General features: G+C 40.5%; 2 protein-coding genes across 14 annotated transcripts in view; both read left to right on the forward strand.

Annotated features, from left to right (window-relative positions):
* The window catches only part of cobl (cordon-bleu WH2 repeat protein), a 51,760-nt gene extending 42,754 nt beyond the window's left edge, over positions 1-9,006 (forward strand). For all 8 annotated transcript variants that reach the window (XM_039619561.1, XM_039619560.1, XM_031742681.2 and 5 more), the window contains 8 exons: positions 687-999; positions 2,230-2,348; positions 2,622-2,813; positions 2,904-4,474; positions 4,582-4,788; positions 4,911-5,027; positions 6,050-6,349; positions 7,155-9,006. In XM_039619561.1, coding sequence (XP_039475495.1) covers positions 687-999; positions 2,230-2,348; positions 2,622-2,813; positions 2,904-4,474; positions 4,582-4,788; positions 4,911-5,027; positions 6,050-6,349; positions 7,155-7,238 — 2,903 coding nt within the window. In that variant the 3' untranslated portion in view covers positions 7,239-9,006. The remainder of the gene's footprint in view (positions 1-686; positions 1,000-2,229; positions 2,349-2,621; positions 2,814-2,903; positions 4,475-4,581; positions 4,789-4,910; positions 5,028-6,049; positions 6,350-7,154) is intronic.
* Positions 9,007-13,202: 4,196 nt separating this feature from the next.
* The window catches only part of grb10b (growth factor receptor-bound protein 10b), a 61,700-nt gene continuing 60,760 nt past the window's right edge, over positions 13,203-14,142 (forward strand). For 4 of the 6 annotated variants that reach the window (XM_031742721.2, XM_031742724.2, XM_031742723.2 and 1 more), the window contains exon 1: positions 13,203-13,503. The gene's annotated coding sequence lies outside the window, so the exon portion shown is untranslated. The remainder of the gene's footprint in view (positions 13,504-14,142) is intronic. The other 2 variants (XM_039619661.1, XM_031742725.2) reach the window with 1 other exon arrangement.

Raw genomic sequence — 14,142 nt, forward strand, 5'->3', positions numbered from 1 at the left:
TCACTGCTAAATAGCCAGCACTGTGCTTGCTCGCTGATCTAATAAAAAGCAAACAAGTGGTACATTGATTTTTATTCTTCTGGCCTTGAGTTCAGTGAGATCAGTGACGGAGTAAATAACTTCTCCAAACCCACATGACTGACCAGAGCATGAGTGTACTAAAAAATGAGAGGGTATAAGCAATGCTAGGTTTCCCTCAAATCTAAAACTGTACAGTGAAAATCTAATCAACAGAGTTTGAATACAGTAAATCCACCCACACATCATTAAAGATGGTTTATCAAGCCACAAGTGGTGGTTCTTCACTCTTGCTTTTAACATATTTGGCTTATGTTTTTTGGCTTGGGTGCATGTGTATGTGTGTGTGTATGTGTGTGTGTGTGTGTGTGTTTGATGTCAGAATGAGTCTTGAAACTAAACTAAATACTTAACCAGTTTTTTTCCCTCTGTGTTTACCGTCTCTTAATCTTCATGCCTGTTCTGTAGCTTGCGCTTTTTTTGTTCTTGTTTTTGTTCCTCTCACTTAGAAGGTTTTTAGCCATCATTAATCTTCTAAGTTTTGTTATCAGAGAAACAATAATGCGCTTCCTAATTAAAACACTTCTGGCCTTACTGTTTTGTAATCTAATATTTCTTGACTGCGATAACACCCAGTCCCAATGCTAAGATTTTCTGTTCTCTCCCAGCTTGGCTCCATTCTGTTCAGAACTCTGCAGTCAGTGACCAGAAACCAGAAACTGAAGCACCTCTGGCCGAGACTCTGTCTTTGGGCAGCAGCAGTGCCAGCAGCAGCCTGCCAGACCAGGGTTACGCTGCCTCTGAAGGTATGGCAGAGGGCGAGGACTCGGGCATGATCAGTTCTCCCTCCGACACCCAACCCACTTCCCCCGATGGGAGTGTGTCTCTGGATGGAAGTAGTGGGTGGAAGCCGGCGGGGCCAGTGCGAGATAGTTCCAGTGAGAGCGATGAGGGATGTGCCACCTGGGGATCAGTACACAGGTAGAAAAGGGAACCAAGAAAGTGGGTTGGGCAGTTTAAATGAGACTCACAACTAACTTATTTCTCATATTTACATATAAAGAATTTGACCAAAGTTACATTCAAGATGGTGGGACTAATTAAGGAATCTGCATTTACTTCATTTATCTACCTGACTTCTTTCCCATACTTATTAATCTTATTGTCAATATTAGCTCATCTTCTCTAATCCACTGAGCTGTCCATTTAAGCTAGCCTAACTGCTATATTTCTGTAATATACTTGCATATCTATATTATTGCTAATATATATTGTAATATATCTATATCACTAAAGCACTTCTGGATGGATGCAAACTGCATTTCGTTGCCCTGTACCTGTGCATGTGCAATGACAATAAAGTTGAATTCTATTCTATTCTATTCTATTACAACAAACTGTCACAGTTTTATCCACCTTTAGTTTGACAAAGTTGATATTTGTTATTGAGCCAGCAGTAAAAATCAAGAGCCCCTCCTGCCATATTATATTTGAGTCAGCTTTGCATTCTGGGCTTTTATAGTTATGGTTTTAGGCCCTTAATCAAAGGTCTGTGAAAAATCAATGCTGCTCCAGATCCCTTTTCACATTTTAAGTTGTTTTGAAAAGCACACGCTCATTTACCCAGACCAGGGATCTTGGATTGATGCCCCTACTCAGAGAAATTTTATGAATCCAGGTTCTGGCCTGATGTTGCCAGCTCTTCATTATTCCAGGAAACCACTATAACCCAGTTTTCTCAGAATTATTGAGGAAAAGAGGACCCGTCCAAGTCTCTTAGAAGATAAATTCTATTTGGGTTGGCCTTCTTGATGCAATTTGTTATGGCTAATATGCCACTAACCCATGAGAATTCTCTGTTGAACCATTGAAGAGAGTGCAGGAAGTTTGAACTGTGGTAATAATATCTTAACAGCTGCGTGTTTCAAAGCCAGCAGACTCCAGTGAAACTAAAATTTGACTTTAAACACTTAAAGCCTACACATATTTTTCTTTCCTCTACTTCTGAACTGCCTTTACCCTTTTGATTTCTTAGGCAGATTACTTAACTAAAGGATTTTGAATATAACAGCATCACTAAAGTCATGGGTTTTACTATATAGTCTTTTCAGTAGTGACTTTTTTAATAAACGATAATGGCCTCTACATGATTATATATACATGTGTATGTAATCTACATGGTGATGACTCCTTTTTATGTACCCTTCTCAGGCACAAAGACATCAGCCCTCAGTCGCAGTCAGTGATATTGGAAAACAGCTTTGAAGATGATCCAAAGCTCGCAGCCGAGCTCCATCAGACTCTGGCTGATTTTGAAGCAGACCTTGCAGGTAAAGGGGGCATGGCAAAAATATACGCTACACTGAATAGAAATGTCTTCACTGATGTATATATCCAACACTGAAACTGAAAAACAGTTCCTAAAGGGTTTAACCTGTTGATCATCATAACACAACTGTAGCAGTAGCTGGATCAACTGAAGTAATCCTGTAAATGTTCTACACAACATAAAACACAACACTTTACAATACTCCACATGAAGAGACTTTTCCACACTAAATGGGTTACCTATTAAGGCCTTGATCTGCCACTGTTTTTTGCAGACCATGAAGATGTAGTCTCAGCAAAAGAGGCTCCTTATACCATTTCTAGTGACAGTAATGTGGTGCCAGTGTCTGTAGTGGACATGGATGTGCCAGTTACAGCCATAGATGAAGTACTGGAGGACTATGATCATAATATTATTGAACATGAGGTGAAGGCATTTACCAGGAAGGAGTCAGCTGGCAGCAAAGGTAGGAAAAACAGCCAGTGCATCAGATTTAAAATGGTTTGCTTTTCTGTATTATGTTTACTCCAATTTTCCTTCCCTTATCTTATCACAGAACATGGCTTTTGTCACAAGTCCAGAATGGAGCCCGAGAACAAAAACAACAATGCTTATACAGAAGCCGTCAATAATAAAAGAAACCGTACAAATACTAAGGACCTGTCTCAATCTGAGCAGCACACTAAACCAGCGGAGAACAAGTCTGTGTGTGACAGAAAGGAAAAAAAGATAAAGGAGAAAAAAACTAAAGAGATGAGTCTCGTCAATAGCAACAGCGTGAAAGGAGATAAGCAAATATCGGCTGTTAAATCTAATGATGACGTGCACGAAAACGTGAAGAGCGCTGAGATACTGCCTGACCCTGTGAGATGTAATGCTGAATCTTTTGAGAAGAAGAAACCTGATCTTCCACCAGCAAGTCAGAAACCAGTATGTACGGAAAAAGATGAACAAACACATAGGGTTTTCCCGACTTCACATAATAAAATTACTCGCAACGTCACATCACGATTTGGCATGAAAACCTTCACTGTGATTCCTCCCAAGCCCTCTGTTATAAACACTGCTAAAGAACAGTCAGGTGTTCCATTTACCATTGGTGCCATTAAGATCGACGATCAGGGAAACATGGTGAAAGCGGGTATCTCCAGGAATAATGTCAGTAGGTCTTCAGAGTCACAGATCAATTCTGATGAGGGTTCTCCTCTTCTTGGGAAGGCCAAAGCTTTTTGGAGCTCAAATGAAAGACAGGATACTGCAGTGAAGCTGAGCAAAGATAAAGCTGAGGAGAGCAAAAACAAACTGAAAAGTGCTTCTACATCAGTCAAAGAAACGACACTGAAGACCAGTAACACAGAGTACCTGAAATCAACACAGAGTACAGTTTCTAAACCTCCAGAGAGAATCCAACCTAAAGAGGTGGTGAAAGAAGAAATTAAAGAACCTATAAGGAATGTCAAAGTTCCAGACAAAGGTTGTGTTGAGGTGGGGAGCAAAAATTCAGTACCCAAAAATGTTCAGCCCCCAGCTGACAAACCTACCATTCCTCCTTCACTACTTCCAGACTTGTCCTTCCTCAGACCACCCAGGCGAACCTCAAGCCAATATGTAGCGTCTGCCATCGCTAAACACCCCCCAAAGACCTTAGCGAAACCCAGCTATATCCCTAACAGCCCTGAATGCTCTGCTTCCCTGAAGACACCGACTACTGACCTCCAGAAATCAGGTCGATCGATGCAAGTGAATCCGCGCCAATCTTCCCTGGCGTCTTTGTTAGATAATAAGGAGAATGGCTCTAATTCTACAGTCAGGTATCCTGGTCCTCAAAGATCTACAAGCTACCCAGAGTATATGTCAGATCAACAGAAAGATTTTAGAGAAGCAAACAGGGGTGGATTTGAAAATGGTGTTGTAGCCACCAAAAGAAGTTCTGATATGTTGGAAACCAAACCAGCCAAGAATCACGCTGAGTTAAGTGGATCCACCAAAATAAAAGTCACTGCCAAGGAACAAGATAATGTCAAACATATTCAGCTTGGAGGTCCCAGCCCAGCAAAAAGCAATGCCCTAAACACAGATATCAAACCACCAACAGCCCCAAAGACCATATCTCAAGGACAGACAAACGTAAGTAAAACCTGGATTATACTGTTAATATTAACATTTTCGAGATTCATATTACAACATACGAATCTCGAAAATATACTATGAATAATTGCTTTTATAATTCACAGAACTCAGAGGAGACAGCTTCAAAATCTCAACCGCCTGAAACGGTGTCAGACAGTAGTGTGACCCCAGGATCTCCAGCTGTGACGGTGTTTGGGCCAGTTAAAAAGTTCAGACCAGTGATCCATAAATCTGTTGAGAAAGAGACGTCTCTGCACAGCAGTCTGATGGAGGCAATCCAGACAGGTGGAGGCAAAGACAGGCTGAAGAAAGTGAGCTCAAGATAAAATGATTTGTAGGATAGCATTTTGCCCATCTATCTGGTTTCATATGTTCATCTAAACAAGCTAGGTAATAATGTTGGCTGATTTTCTTATTTTTATTGCCTTGTTAGATATCAACTTCTGCCCCCAGCTCCCTAAAGAAAGGGCCTTATGTTGAAGAGGAGAATGAGAGGTGTGCTCTTTTGGCTGCCATTAGAGCCCAGAATAACACCGGCAGGCTGAAGAAGGTAAAATATTATCATAACAGCTAAGAAGTATCATTGATCTACATATGCTGATATCCAGGGTGGAAGTAAGAGGGATGTGATCTAAAATATAAAAGTATGAGTTATTATTTTAACATGTATGCATTTACCTTCACATGTATAAAAAAAACACTTCCTTATAAATATCTAAAATGCTGTTCTGTTTAGCATGTAGCTACAATGCTTCTCAGCCCCATAGATCACCATTTGGATGCAGATTAAAATGTATCCAGTATACAGTTATTTAATATCCACAGAGCATAACTCCTAATATTATCTATACCCTGTGATTTCTGAGTGCCATTAGCAGGTCAAATATCCTGTATGTACTTAATAAACATCAGCGTGTTTGAACTGTTGTTGTGAGCATGTTGCTATGCCAAATGTAATACATAGCAAAGCTGATAATATCATTTTATGGTGTACGCATATGGTTTTACACAGTACGAGCATGTGTACCCGTTACATTTACACTTAACATCAAAAAGAGCTTAAATTAGAATGTAAATGCTAAACACTTTGTCTTGTGTTATTAGCTCATTAGCAGCTTACACTGGAACGCAGGTTATGCTAGCACATGTGTCTATTTTCATCCATCCTTTTGGAAAGTGTTCTGTGGTTTGCTCTCATGTCCGTACCCGAGTGGAATGAAAGAGGCAGAAAATGTGCTACTGCTGCTGAAACATCTGTGGCTCTGTTCTGGAGGTTCCCTGCCAGATCTGGAATCTCTGGAATGCTCTATGACTAAGTCGGAAAACAAAACTGTTGTGCTTGTTTGAAAAGGAGGGTAAACAGACTGAATATGTATATTAAATGGAGTTATAAAATAGGTCATGAGAGCTCATAAAAAATTGAATGTCTCTAACAAAAAAATAGAAAGGCTATCTTTCTAGCTATGCATCAGGTGTATCAGGAGTGTGTGTCAGAGACTCATATGAGAGCAGCTGTCCTTCCATATGGTTACATGTCTACAGTTACCATTGTCTCACCACTCTGTGCGACAGGTCAAATCTGCAGCTGCCCATGAGCTTGAGAAATTCAGAAAGTTGGCATCTGAAGAAGAGAGAAGTCCAAGCTCTCCCTCTTCCCCCGAGAATTTGACCTGCACCTCTGCTCTCTTTACACACCCACCACCTCCACCAGCACCGACGATTGCACCGCCACCTCCTGCCCCTGTCTTGCCCCAGGGTAAAACTAGCTCTGTGCCACATTCGAATTCGAACGCCCCCAGGAACCCTGCTCTAGCCAGGGAGGCTATGCTGGAGGCCATTCGCTCTGGATCTGCTGCTGAGAGGCTCAAAAAGGTAAAACTATTAAAAATATATCGAGAAGTTTACAACTCTGAACAACCTTTGTTTGCTTTGTATTAGCAGCAGTTTCATGAAAAAACAGAGAAGAAAGTAAAGAGTTACACCTCAACATCCCACGCTTCACATTAGATAAAATTACAGCAGAGGGTACAGCCTTTCAGATGTCCAACAGCCCAGCAAAACTAACAAGCTCAAGGAAATTAAAATGTAACTTTTGAACATTTTTTTCCTTTTGTTGTTATTGTTTTCATGAATATTAGTGATCAGGACATCATTGTTTTACCCAGAGAGACTCTTATCAAAGAAGAGAGAAAAAAGAGACGCAGACACACAAAAAGAAGCACAGACAGAGGCAGCAAAACCAGTTGAGCTGAACCACTGTCCTCTTTCTCCTCACATCTTTGGTCTGGTTTCACACAGCTTGCCTCGCTGGAAGACATCACCGGCACTACAAAGATCTCCTGTGGTCTAGCAGCCAGGAAACTGGAAATGAATTGCAGATTGTAACACGTACAAAGATAAATCTGACAGCCATACTGTACTGCTCCATGAGTATTTTCGAGAGGATAAAGTTCAATTTTAGGTCAGCAGCTATGGAAAAACAAGACTTCTGAAACTTTTGAATTGTTATTTTTGCTCTGTTTTTACCAGAAAGGAACAATAGCAGCGACTGAATAGCATCAAGACGGCAAAAAATCAAAGAACTCAAGATCACATGTTGTTTTGTTGCCTCAAACTGTTGCTCCTGTCATTATGATAGTGGAGAAATAAAATGGCATGTTCAATTTCTTTCAACCAGGTCGCAGTTCCCAAGAAGACGGTTCAAGTGAACGGCAAACTGGGAACGATCCAAGCGAGCTCATCAACAATCCCTGAGCAGTAAGAGGGGGAGCCGGCATCACCACAACAAGAAATAATAGATTAAATGTAGTGTTAGTTTCTGTGTTTTGCCATAGTGCTTTTACAGCAGGTCTTTGGGGAAAAACTGCTCCAGTCACATTTTCAGTGATTGCTGTCTGATATATATATTTTTTGCACTGCAGAAATTGTGAAAAATCAAGTAAAAATAAATCATTCACAATAAGATTCACACCTCTTACTACTAATATTGGGCCTCATGCGTGCATTGGTGTAGTTCTGAAAGGAACAGCAAAGCGGGGATGTAATTACTTTTATGAATGAGGAAGGATTTAAACATTTCTTCTAGCAAGAAGAACCTCACTATGTTAGTAGCCAAACACCTGTAACATCTGTCTAACAAAGGGTGCAATAGGTGAAAGGTTTGCAGTTCTGCGTTGACAAACAGTAGCTTTCTGGAAAATGTTCCTTTCCACCTTTGTAACATATTGCTGTTCGTAAATACATCCGCTGCCATCCACCCTTGAATTCACAAGGCGCAACGAGAGCATTGACATAAATCCGTGCCAATGAAAGCAAAATGTAATAGTCTATGAGACTTTCATATCATTTTGTGTTGTGATCATTTCCATTTGCCTTTACCACTGTAGGTTTCGAATGCCTTATATGCCTAATGCTAAGTCAGTGTTATGCACATACTGTTTGTTTAAAAAAAAATCAATGTGAGGTGCAATAAGTTTGATCAGATTCTGGACTACTTCCTATTTTATTGTAACAATTAACATTATTTAAAACATAATTTTTTTTGTATATTTAAGAAAACAGTAGGTCCGTGAGCAGTGCTTTAAGTGTATTATCTTATGGAGATCTCGTCCATAATGCCAACTTCCACAGTTCAGGACTCTGGTGCCTGTTAGTGCACTGTGCTCCTGTTTAAGCTTCTAACCTTCGTTTGTGCTGCTGTTAAAAATCTGTAGATGCTATGTTGTGATATTTCTGCCTTATGGTGGAAAACATGATAAGCATAGCCTTAACATTTGCTATAAATACATACTGTACATACTGTAGCTGAAATAGTTTTTTCCTTTTTTTGACATTTCAACATTTTGAAGCATTTTCATTAAAAACCATAAGAACGGTTTCACAAAAAGCAAAGAGATTAGTGTATTAAATCGATAAGATAATCTAAAACCAGCTGTTATGGGAAAGCTTTAGTAAAGCTTATGTCATAATTTAAGCATTATTGCATTTCATTCTGCTCTGTAGGGGAGGTTTAGTGTGTCATAGCTATGAGTGAAAGCCATTAAATAGTTTGTATTAGATACGATTAAAGTCCATGCTGGATCATCGTTAGAATGAAGAAAAGCTTATGCTCCATATTCAGGTAAAATGTTTGCTGCTGTGTATTTGGAGACATCTTTGAGTAAAGGGGGTTAACTAGTTTTATAGACACTAACTTTAATTTGTGTTTACTTCATGCATGATGCAAAACCACACTTTCACTGTTTAATTTGATCTTCAAGAGCTTGTTTTTTTTGTTATTCTATAACTTCAGAGGTAAACTTTAACTTAATTTTGGGAGGGAGCTACAAAAAAAAGCCTACAGAAGTGTAACAATGTATATCTTGTAAATCATTGTGATAGATTTGCTTTATTCCACTGACTGAGTGAACGTTTTTATAAGCTATTGCTTTTTATGTTTAAAGTGCACATTGTTTTATGGAGAAGGTTGCACATTTAATTTTGTTTACCTTTTTTTGATTCAATAAATACATTTTGTAATCAAGCAAAAATTTACCTGCTACTGTCTTTTGTTTTGATTATATAGATGAAAATATATAACGTACCCCACCTCTCAAATAGTAATTAGACAGATGTTAGGTTTAGCAGATGGCAGCATGAACCTTGCCCTGGAAAGCATCCCCCCGATGTGTCTGTGCCATTCCCAGCACTGTGGTTCGCTGGAAGACTGTGGCTGTCCTGCAGTCCTTATGAAATATATTGTAACCTCTCTGCCACGCCACAGATGAGCTACTATTCCGGGCAGCAGCTCATGGCCGTGACTCATCACTATGTGGTCACACAAAATTACTCTCAAAGAACTTGAACCTTTCCTGTATTCCTGAATCCTGAAACATTAGACTTTGTGCCGCTTTACTCCCCCCAAATGAATGATGCAAACATCCAGATTTTATTGCAAATTGAACTAGAAATGCATATTTTGTGCACGCACATCCTGGTTTGCCACAAGTGTCATGTAAAAGCTAGCAGAAGCTGAACACTGAGGCTTTTTAAATGCCTTCTCTCAAGGTGTTCCCAGACAGACACGTTAATTGAAACTTTCATGGCGGAGAAAAAAATATCAGAGTGCAGAAGGGTGAGCTCGGCCAAGAGAGAGAGCTGTAAATTCCTGCTGGGACCACAGACTCTTTAGTGGGTTCACATTCATGCTCGCTCTACAACCATTCTAATCCTCCTACCTTGGATGTCTGTGTGTCAGTGGGTGGGTTAATGCGGGTGATATTTTTGTTCCGAGTATGTAGGTGTATTTGGGCTTGCGCCTTTGTTGCCGTTCCAAACCATTTTAATAGGCCTACCAACGTAAACAACCTCCAAATCAAGAATTACCAGAAGGTCACGCCACATAATCGAACAAAAATATAGTGTGTTTGAGTGGGTGGATGTCTGTGTGTCAGTGGGTGAGCCTGTTAAGGGTGAGATTTCTGACAGCCTCCATGTTCACTAATGGAAAAGGGATCACAGGCAGCACAATAAGTTTTAAATAATAAAATAAATAGCTAATAAGTAACAGTGTCCTTTAGGGTGATACCACTTTTTTATGTCCGATCGATACCGATATCATAAATTTGGATATCTGCCGATACCGATATGTATATAGTGTATTTTGTAATCAATAAAACTGTTTTTTAATATCTTGCTGCATTTTGTATAAGGCTTGTTTAAATGCCTATTTGTTACCGTAAAAAATACACAAACCATTTCATAGTTTTAATAGGCAATCTAACCAACGTAAAACAATCCTCCAAATCAAGCAATTACCAGAAGGTCACCTCACATAATCGAACAAAAATGCATATAGTCATTTTTCAGGTTTGACTCTGGTTACTTCTACAGAATTGATTTTATTCCTCATTGCTGGGTTTGTGTTTGTTAACCATTATATATTATTTGGTAACAGATTAAAATGTAAGATTCAGATAAGCCTGTTGAGAATAAGAAAGAAAAGTATGTCTTTGTGGTGAGATTTCTGACAGCCTCCATGTTCACTAACGGAAAAGGGATCACAGGCAGCACAATAAGTTTTAAATAATAAAATAAATAGCTAATAAGTAACAGTGTTATGTCCCTCCATAGTGGCCCATCCATAATCATGTGAGAAACTTTAATAAACACTGTTCACTAATTGCCTGGGTGTATATTACCCAGCTTTGTTAGTCTCGACTGGGCGACTTATGAGTGATGGACACGCTGACTATCAGAAATGCTGGGCTTGAGGCTACAAATACACACGCGCTCTTTGATGCATTTCCAGTGTTGGCTAGTCTACTATGTGTCTGATCAATCAATTTCTCTAAACAGTAAAAGGCCTGTGTGATCGTCCATCTCTGAATGTCCTGATGATGTAAAATCAGTTCACATTGCCTGGGTGTATTTACTTTGTTTCTACCTCAAATGACAGACACGCTGACTAAAGCGAATTGCGCTTTTGTTTTGCATGCTGTGTCAATGTCAAAAGGCTGTGTGAAGCTGAATGTCTGATGACGTAAAATCAGCACAGTGTGTGTTTACTTTTACCTCAAATGACAGACATAAAGCAAATGCTTTGTTGCATGCTTGTATGTCAGCGTGTGTGTGTGTGTGTGTGTGTGTGTGTGTGTGTGTGTGTGTGACTCGGTGGCTTCACAGTGTCTATTCTTTAAGTCTCTGTATAATCACAGTGTTGTCCTGGCATATGCAAACAGCTCAGGACTGATGACTTCTTGCAGTTATGGGGTTTTCCCATCACTTATGAAGCTATTCAAGCTTTATGTATGCATGATAATGAACTGAACACTGGTTAATTCCTGGTGGAGGCAGAACTTTTCCTGACAGGAACGTGGCACTCGTTTCAAGTTGTTCTCTTTGATGCATTACAGTCTGCCCAAAAAGTGTGTGTATGTTTGAAAGTAGTTAACAGCCTACATTACAAAAACACACAAACTAAATTTGCAACTCTGATGTTGCTTTCAGTAACATAAACACGAGAAGCTCTTATGCAATATGGGGAAGCTCAGAGGGGTGAAAACACATCAGTGCTGAGAGGTAACTCAGAATGAGATCTGACCCTCAGTTGTGCAATTTACATACCTTCCAGCTACTGGTGTTTTTGTTTCAGATTGTGCTTGTCAGAGCACGGCTTTAATTAAAAGCGGAGTCCTTAGCTCTAGGCTGCAGGTGTATCACTTTAATAGCACTCTTTACATGCAGCCACCTTGGTTCACTATTTCAGTCCTGAGAAGTAATTTCAGACATTAATCTTTAGGCCTAACACTCACATGCTGTACTGCTTCTTTCATTTCATTTCTTCATGTTTTGCTTCTTAGAAGCTAGACTTGTATTCTTGTATTTTTAAGGGATTTAGAGCAATAGCTCAGGCTTCAGTTTCAGCTTTCTAAGGGTCTTTGACAGTTTTTCTTTGGACATTGACTGCTTTTTCACTCAACTGACCTTTTTCAAAGGATTTCTTTTTGGTCAAGCCACTTAAAACTAACCATTGAAGCATAAAAAGGCACTTAATTCAAAGAACGAACCAGTGTTGTATCTATATATAAGACAACTTAGCACATAATCCATTTTAAACTTTATCTTTAGGTATTTCTTCATATTTCTTTAATTGAATCTACACAAAATGCTAAATATAGCACAGTTTGACAGGCAACAACAAGGTGATTCTAAAAGAGCTATTAGCAGAAAAATCGGTATATCACAGCATGGTGTGCAGTGTATCATACAAGTGGAGGAGAAAAGCACAAGTGGCCAAAAAAATATCTACAGCAGATGAACAGTATCTGAAAATCATGTCCTTTTTAAACAAAAAAAACAAAACAAAAAAAAAGCTTTAGCAAAGATCTGACATAGGCCCTACAGGTGATCCATTTACTGTTCACTGAAGCCTTATCAGTAATGGTCTCAGCGGAAGGGTGTCTGTCAAGAAGCAGAGAGAAAAGGCTGAGGTATGCCAAATTACACAAGAACCTGACTAAAAATCAATGGCAACTGATCTTATGGAGTGATGAATCCAAATTTTAAAGTTTTGATTCAACTCATCATCAGATTTTGATCACCATCCATGATCAGGGAAGCACCTGATTATCAACATCTTCAATTTTGAGCATGACAATGATTCCAAATGCATTGTGAATGCAGGGAAAGTATACTTAGATAGAAAAACACATAGTGGAACACTACCAGTCATGGATTGGCCTCCCCAGAACCCAGATCTCAATATGAATGATATCATGTGGAATCATCTTCATGGAGAACAGACCAAAAGGCAGCCAACATCCAAAGAAGAGCTTTGAATATCCCTCAAGAAGCCCATTGAACTATTCATGAATGCTACTTAAAGAAATTACAGGAAAAAGAGAGAGAGAGTTCAGGTTCGGTCAAAGAATAAAGGTGCTCATGTTAAATATTGACTTTCAGGCTCGTTGGAATTATAGAAACTCTGTTTTTGTCTTTATTTTCATTCATTAAAGGGCACAAACGTTAGCGTCCCGAAACACAAGAAAACGAGCTACCCCGACAGCAGGATGTTATGTCCGCACGCAGCATTTCCGGCTCTATAATCCCCTCCGTGTGCTCCCTGACAGCAAGAACTGAACTCCAAGTTCGAGTGTAACATACATCCCCAGAAAACACAGGGACCCTCTGAACACGCCCTCCCCCCCACTTAGACCTGAACGCCGCATTAATCAGGTCTCTCGTGTGGGCGTGGTCTTATATAAAGGGGAGGCGTCGTTTGCGAGGGTGTGTTTGTAAGCGTGCGCATGTGTTCGAGAGAGAGTCCTCCTTTAGCCGCATGAGATGACGAGTGCCCTGCAGTCTTTGCAGTCACTGTTTTCGCGTTCTCCTCTCCTCCTCTGTCTGTAGCGGTTCACTCCGGGAATGCTCACCAGCGTGTCCTGATCCGACGCTGTCGTCAGTCCCTTCATCTCCAGCCTGTCCCCGCTCTCCGTGTCCGCCCGCGTGTGAGGGTCGCAGCCTGCCCGAGGTGCTTTCGCTGTAAGGTGGGTGCATGTTTCCGAGAGCATGCTTCTCGTGCGTGTGAGGAGAGTGCTCATTGTGGACGTGTAGTAAAAGTTTAACGATGACACACGTCGTTATGTGTGTTCGGGACATGTGCGGGAGCTGCCTCCCTCTTTGACAACGGTGTGTCATTGAACTTTGGAAAGTTTATTCATTGCGCCGCTCTTCGGCGGTCACTTGAACTGACCATGTTGTAAACCTACAAGTGGAAAGCTTCCGCTGAAGATACCCCAGGCTGGCCTGTCCTGAGGCGAACAGGCACGCCAAGAAGCCGTGCGTGAATTTTGGAATTCCAGTTTGGAATTCCAGGAGCCTGCCTTGTTTGTAGTACTTTGACAGCAATCTGCAGTGGCCCTTTAGCCTTCTTTGTATCCAGGATTCCAGCTCCCCGTGTCCACCTCCCCCTCCTCCTCCTCTTCTCCTTTACACCCTTCCCAAGAGTTTCACCACTCTCGCCTTATCTCTTTATCCTTTTGGCAGCATTTACTCCGGGAGAAGGGAGGGAGGGGGTGAAGGAAGTTGTTCCAGGGATACTCTTGTTGCCCCATTGCAGAGGTTCTCAAAGTGGGCTCCTGGGACCCCAAATGGGTCCTTGAGTGGGTTCCAGGTGGTCCAGGATA

Source organism: Oreochromis aureus, linkage group 11 (genome assembly GCF_013358895.1).
Source record: "Oreochromis aureus strain Israel breed Guangdong linkage group 11, ZZ_aureus, whole genome shotgun sequence".
NCBI classification, from domain to species: domain Eukaryota; kingdom Metazoa; phylum Chordata; class Actinopteri; order Cichliformes; family Cichlidae; genus Oreochromis; species Oreochromis aureus.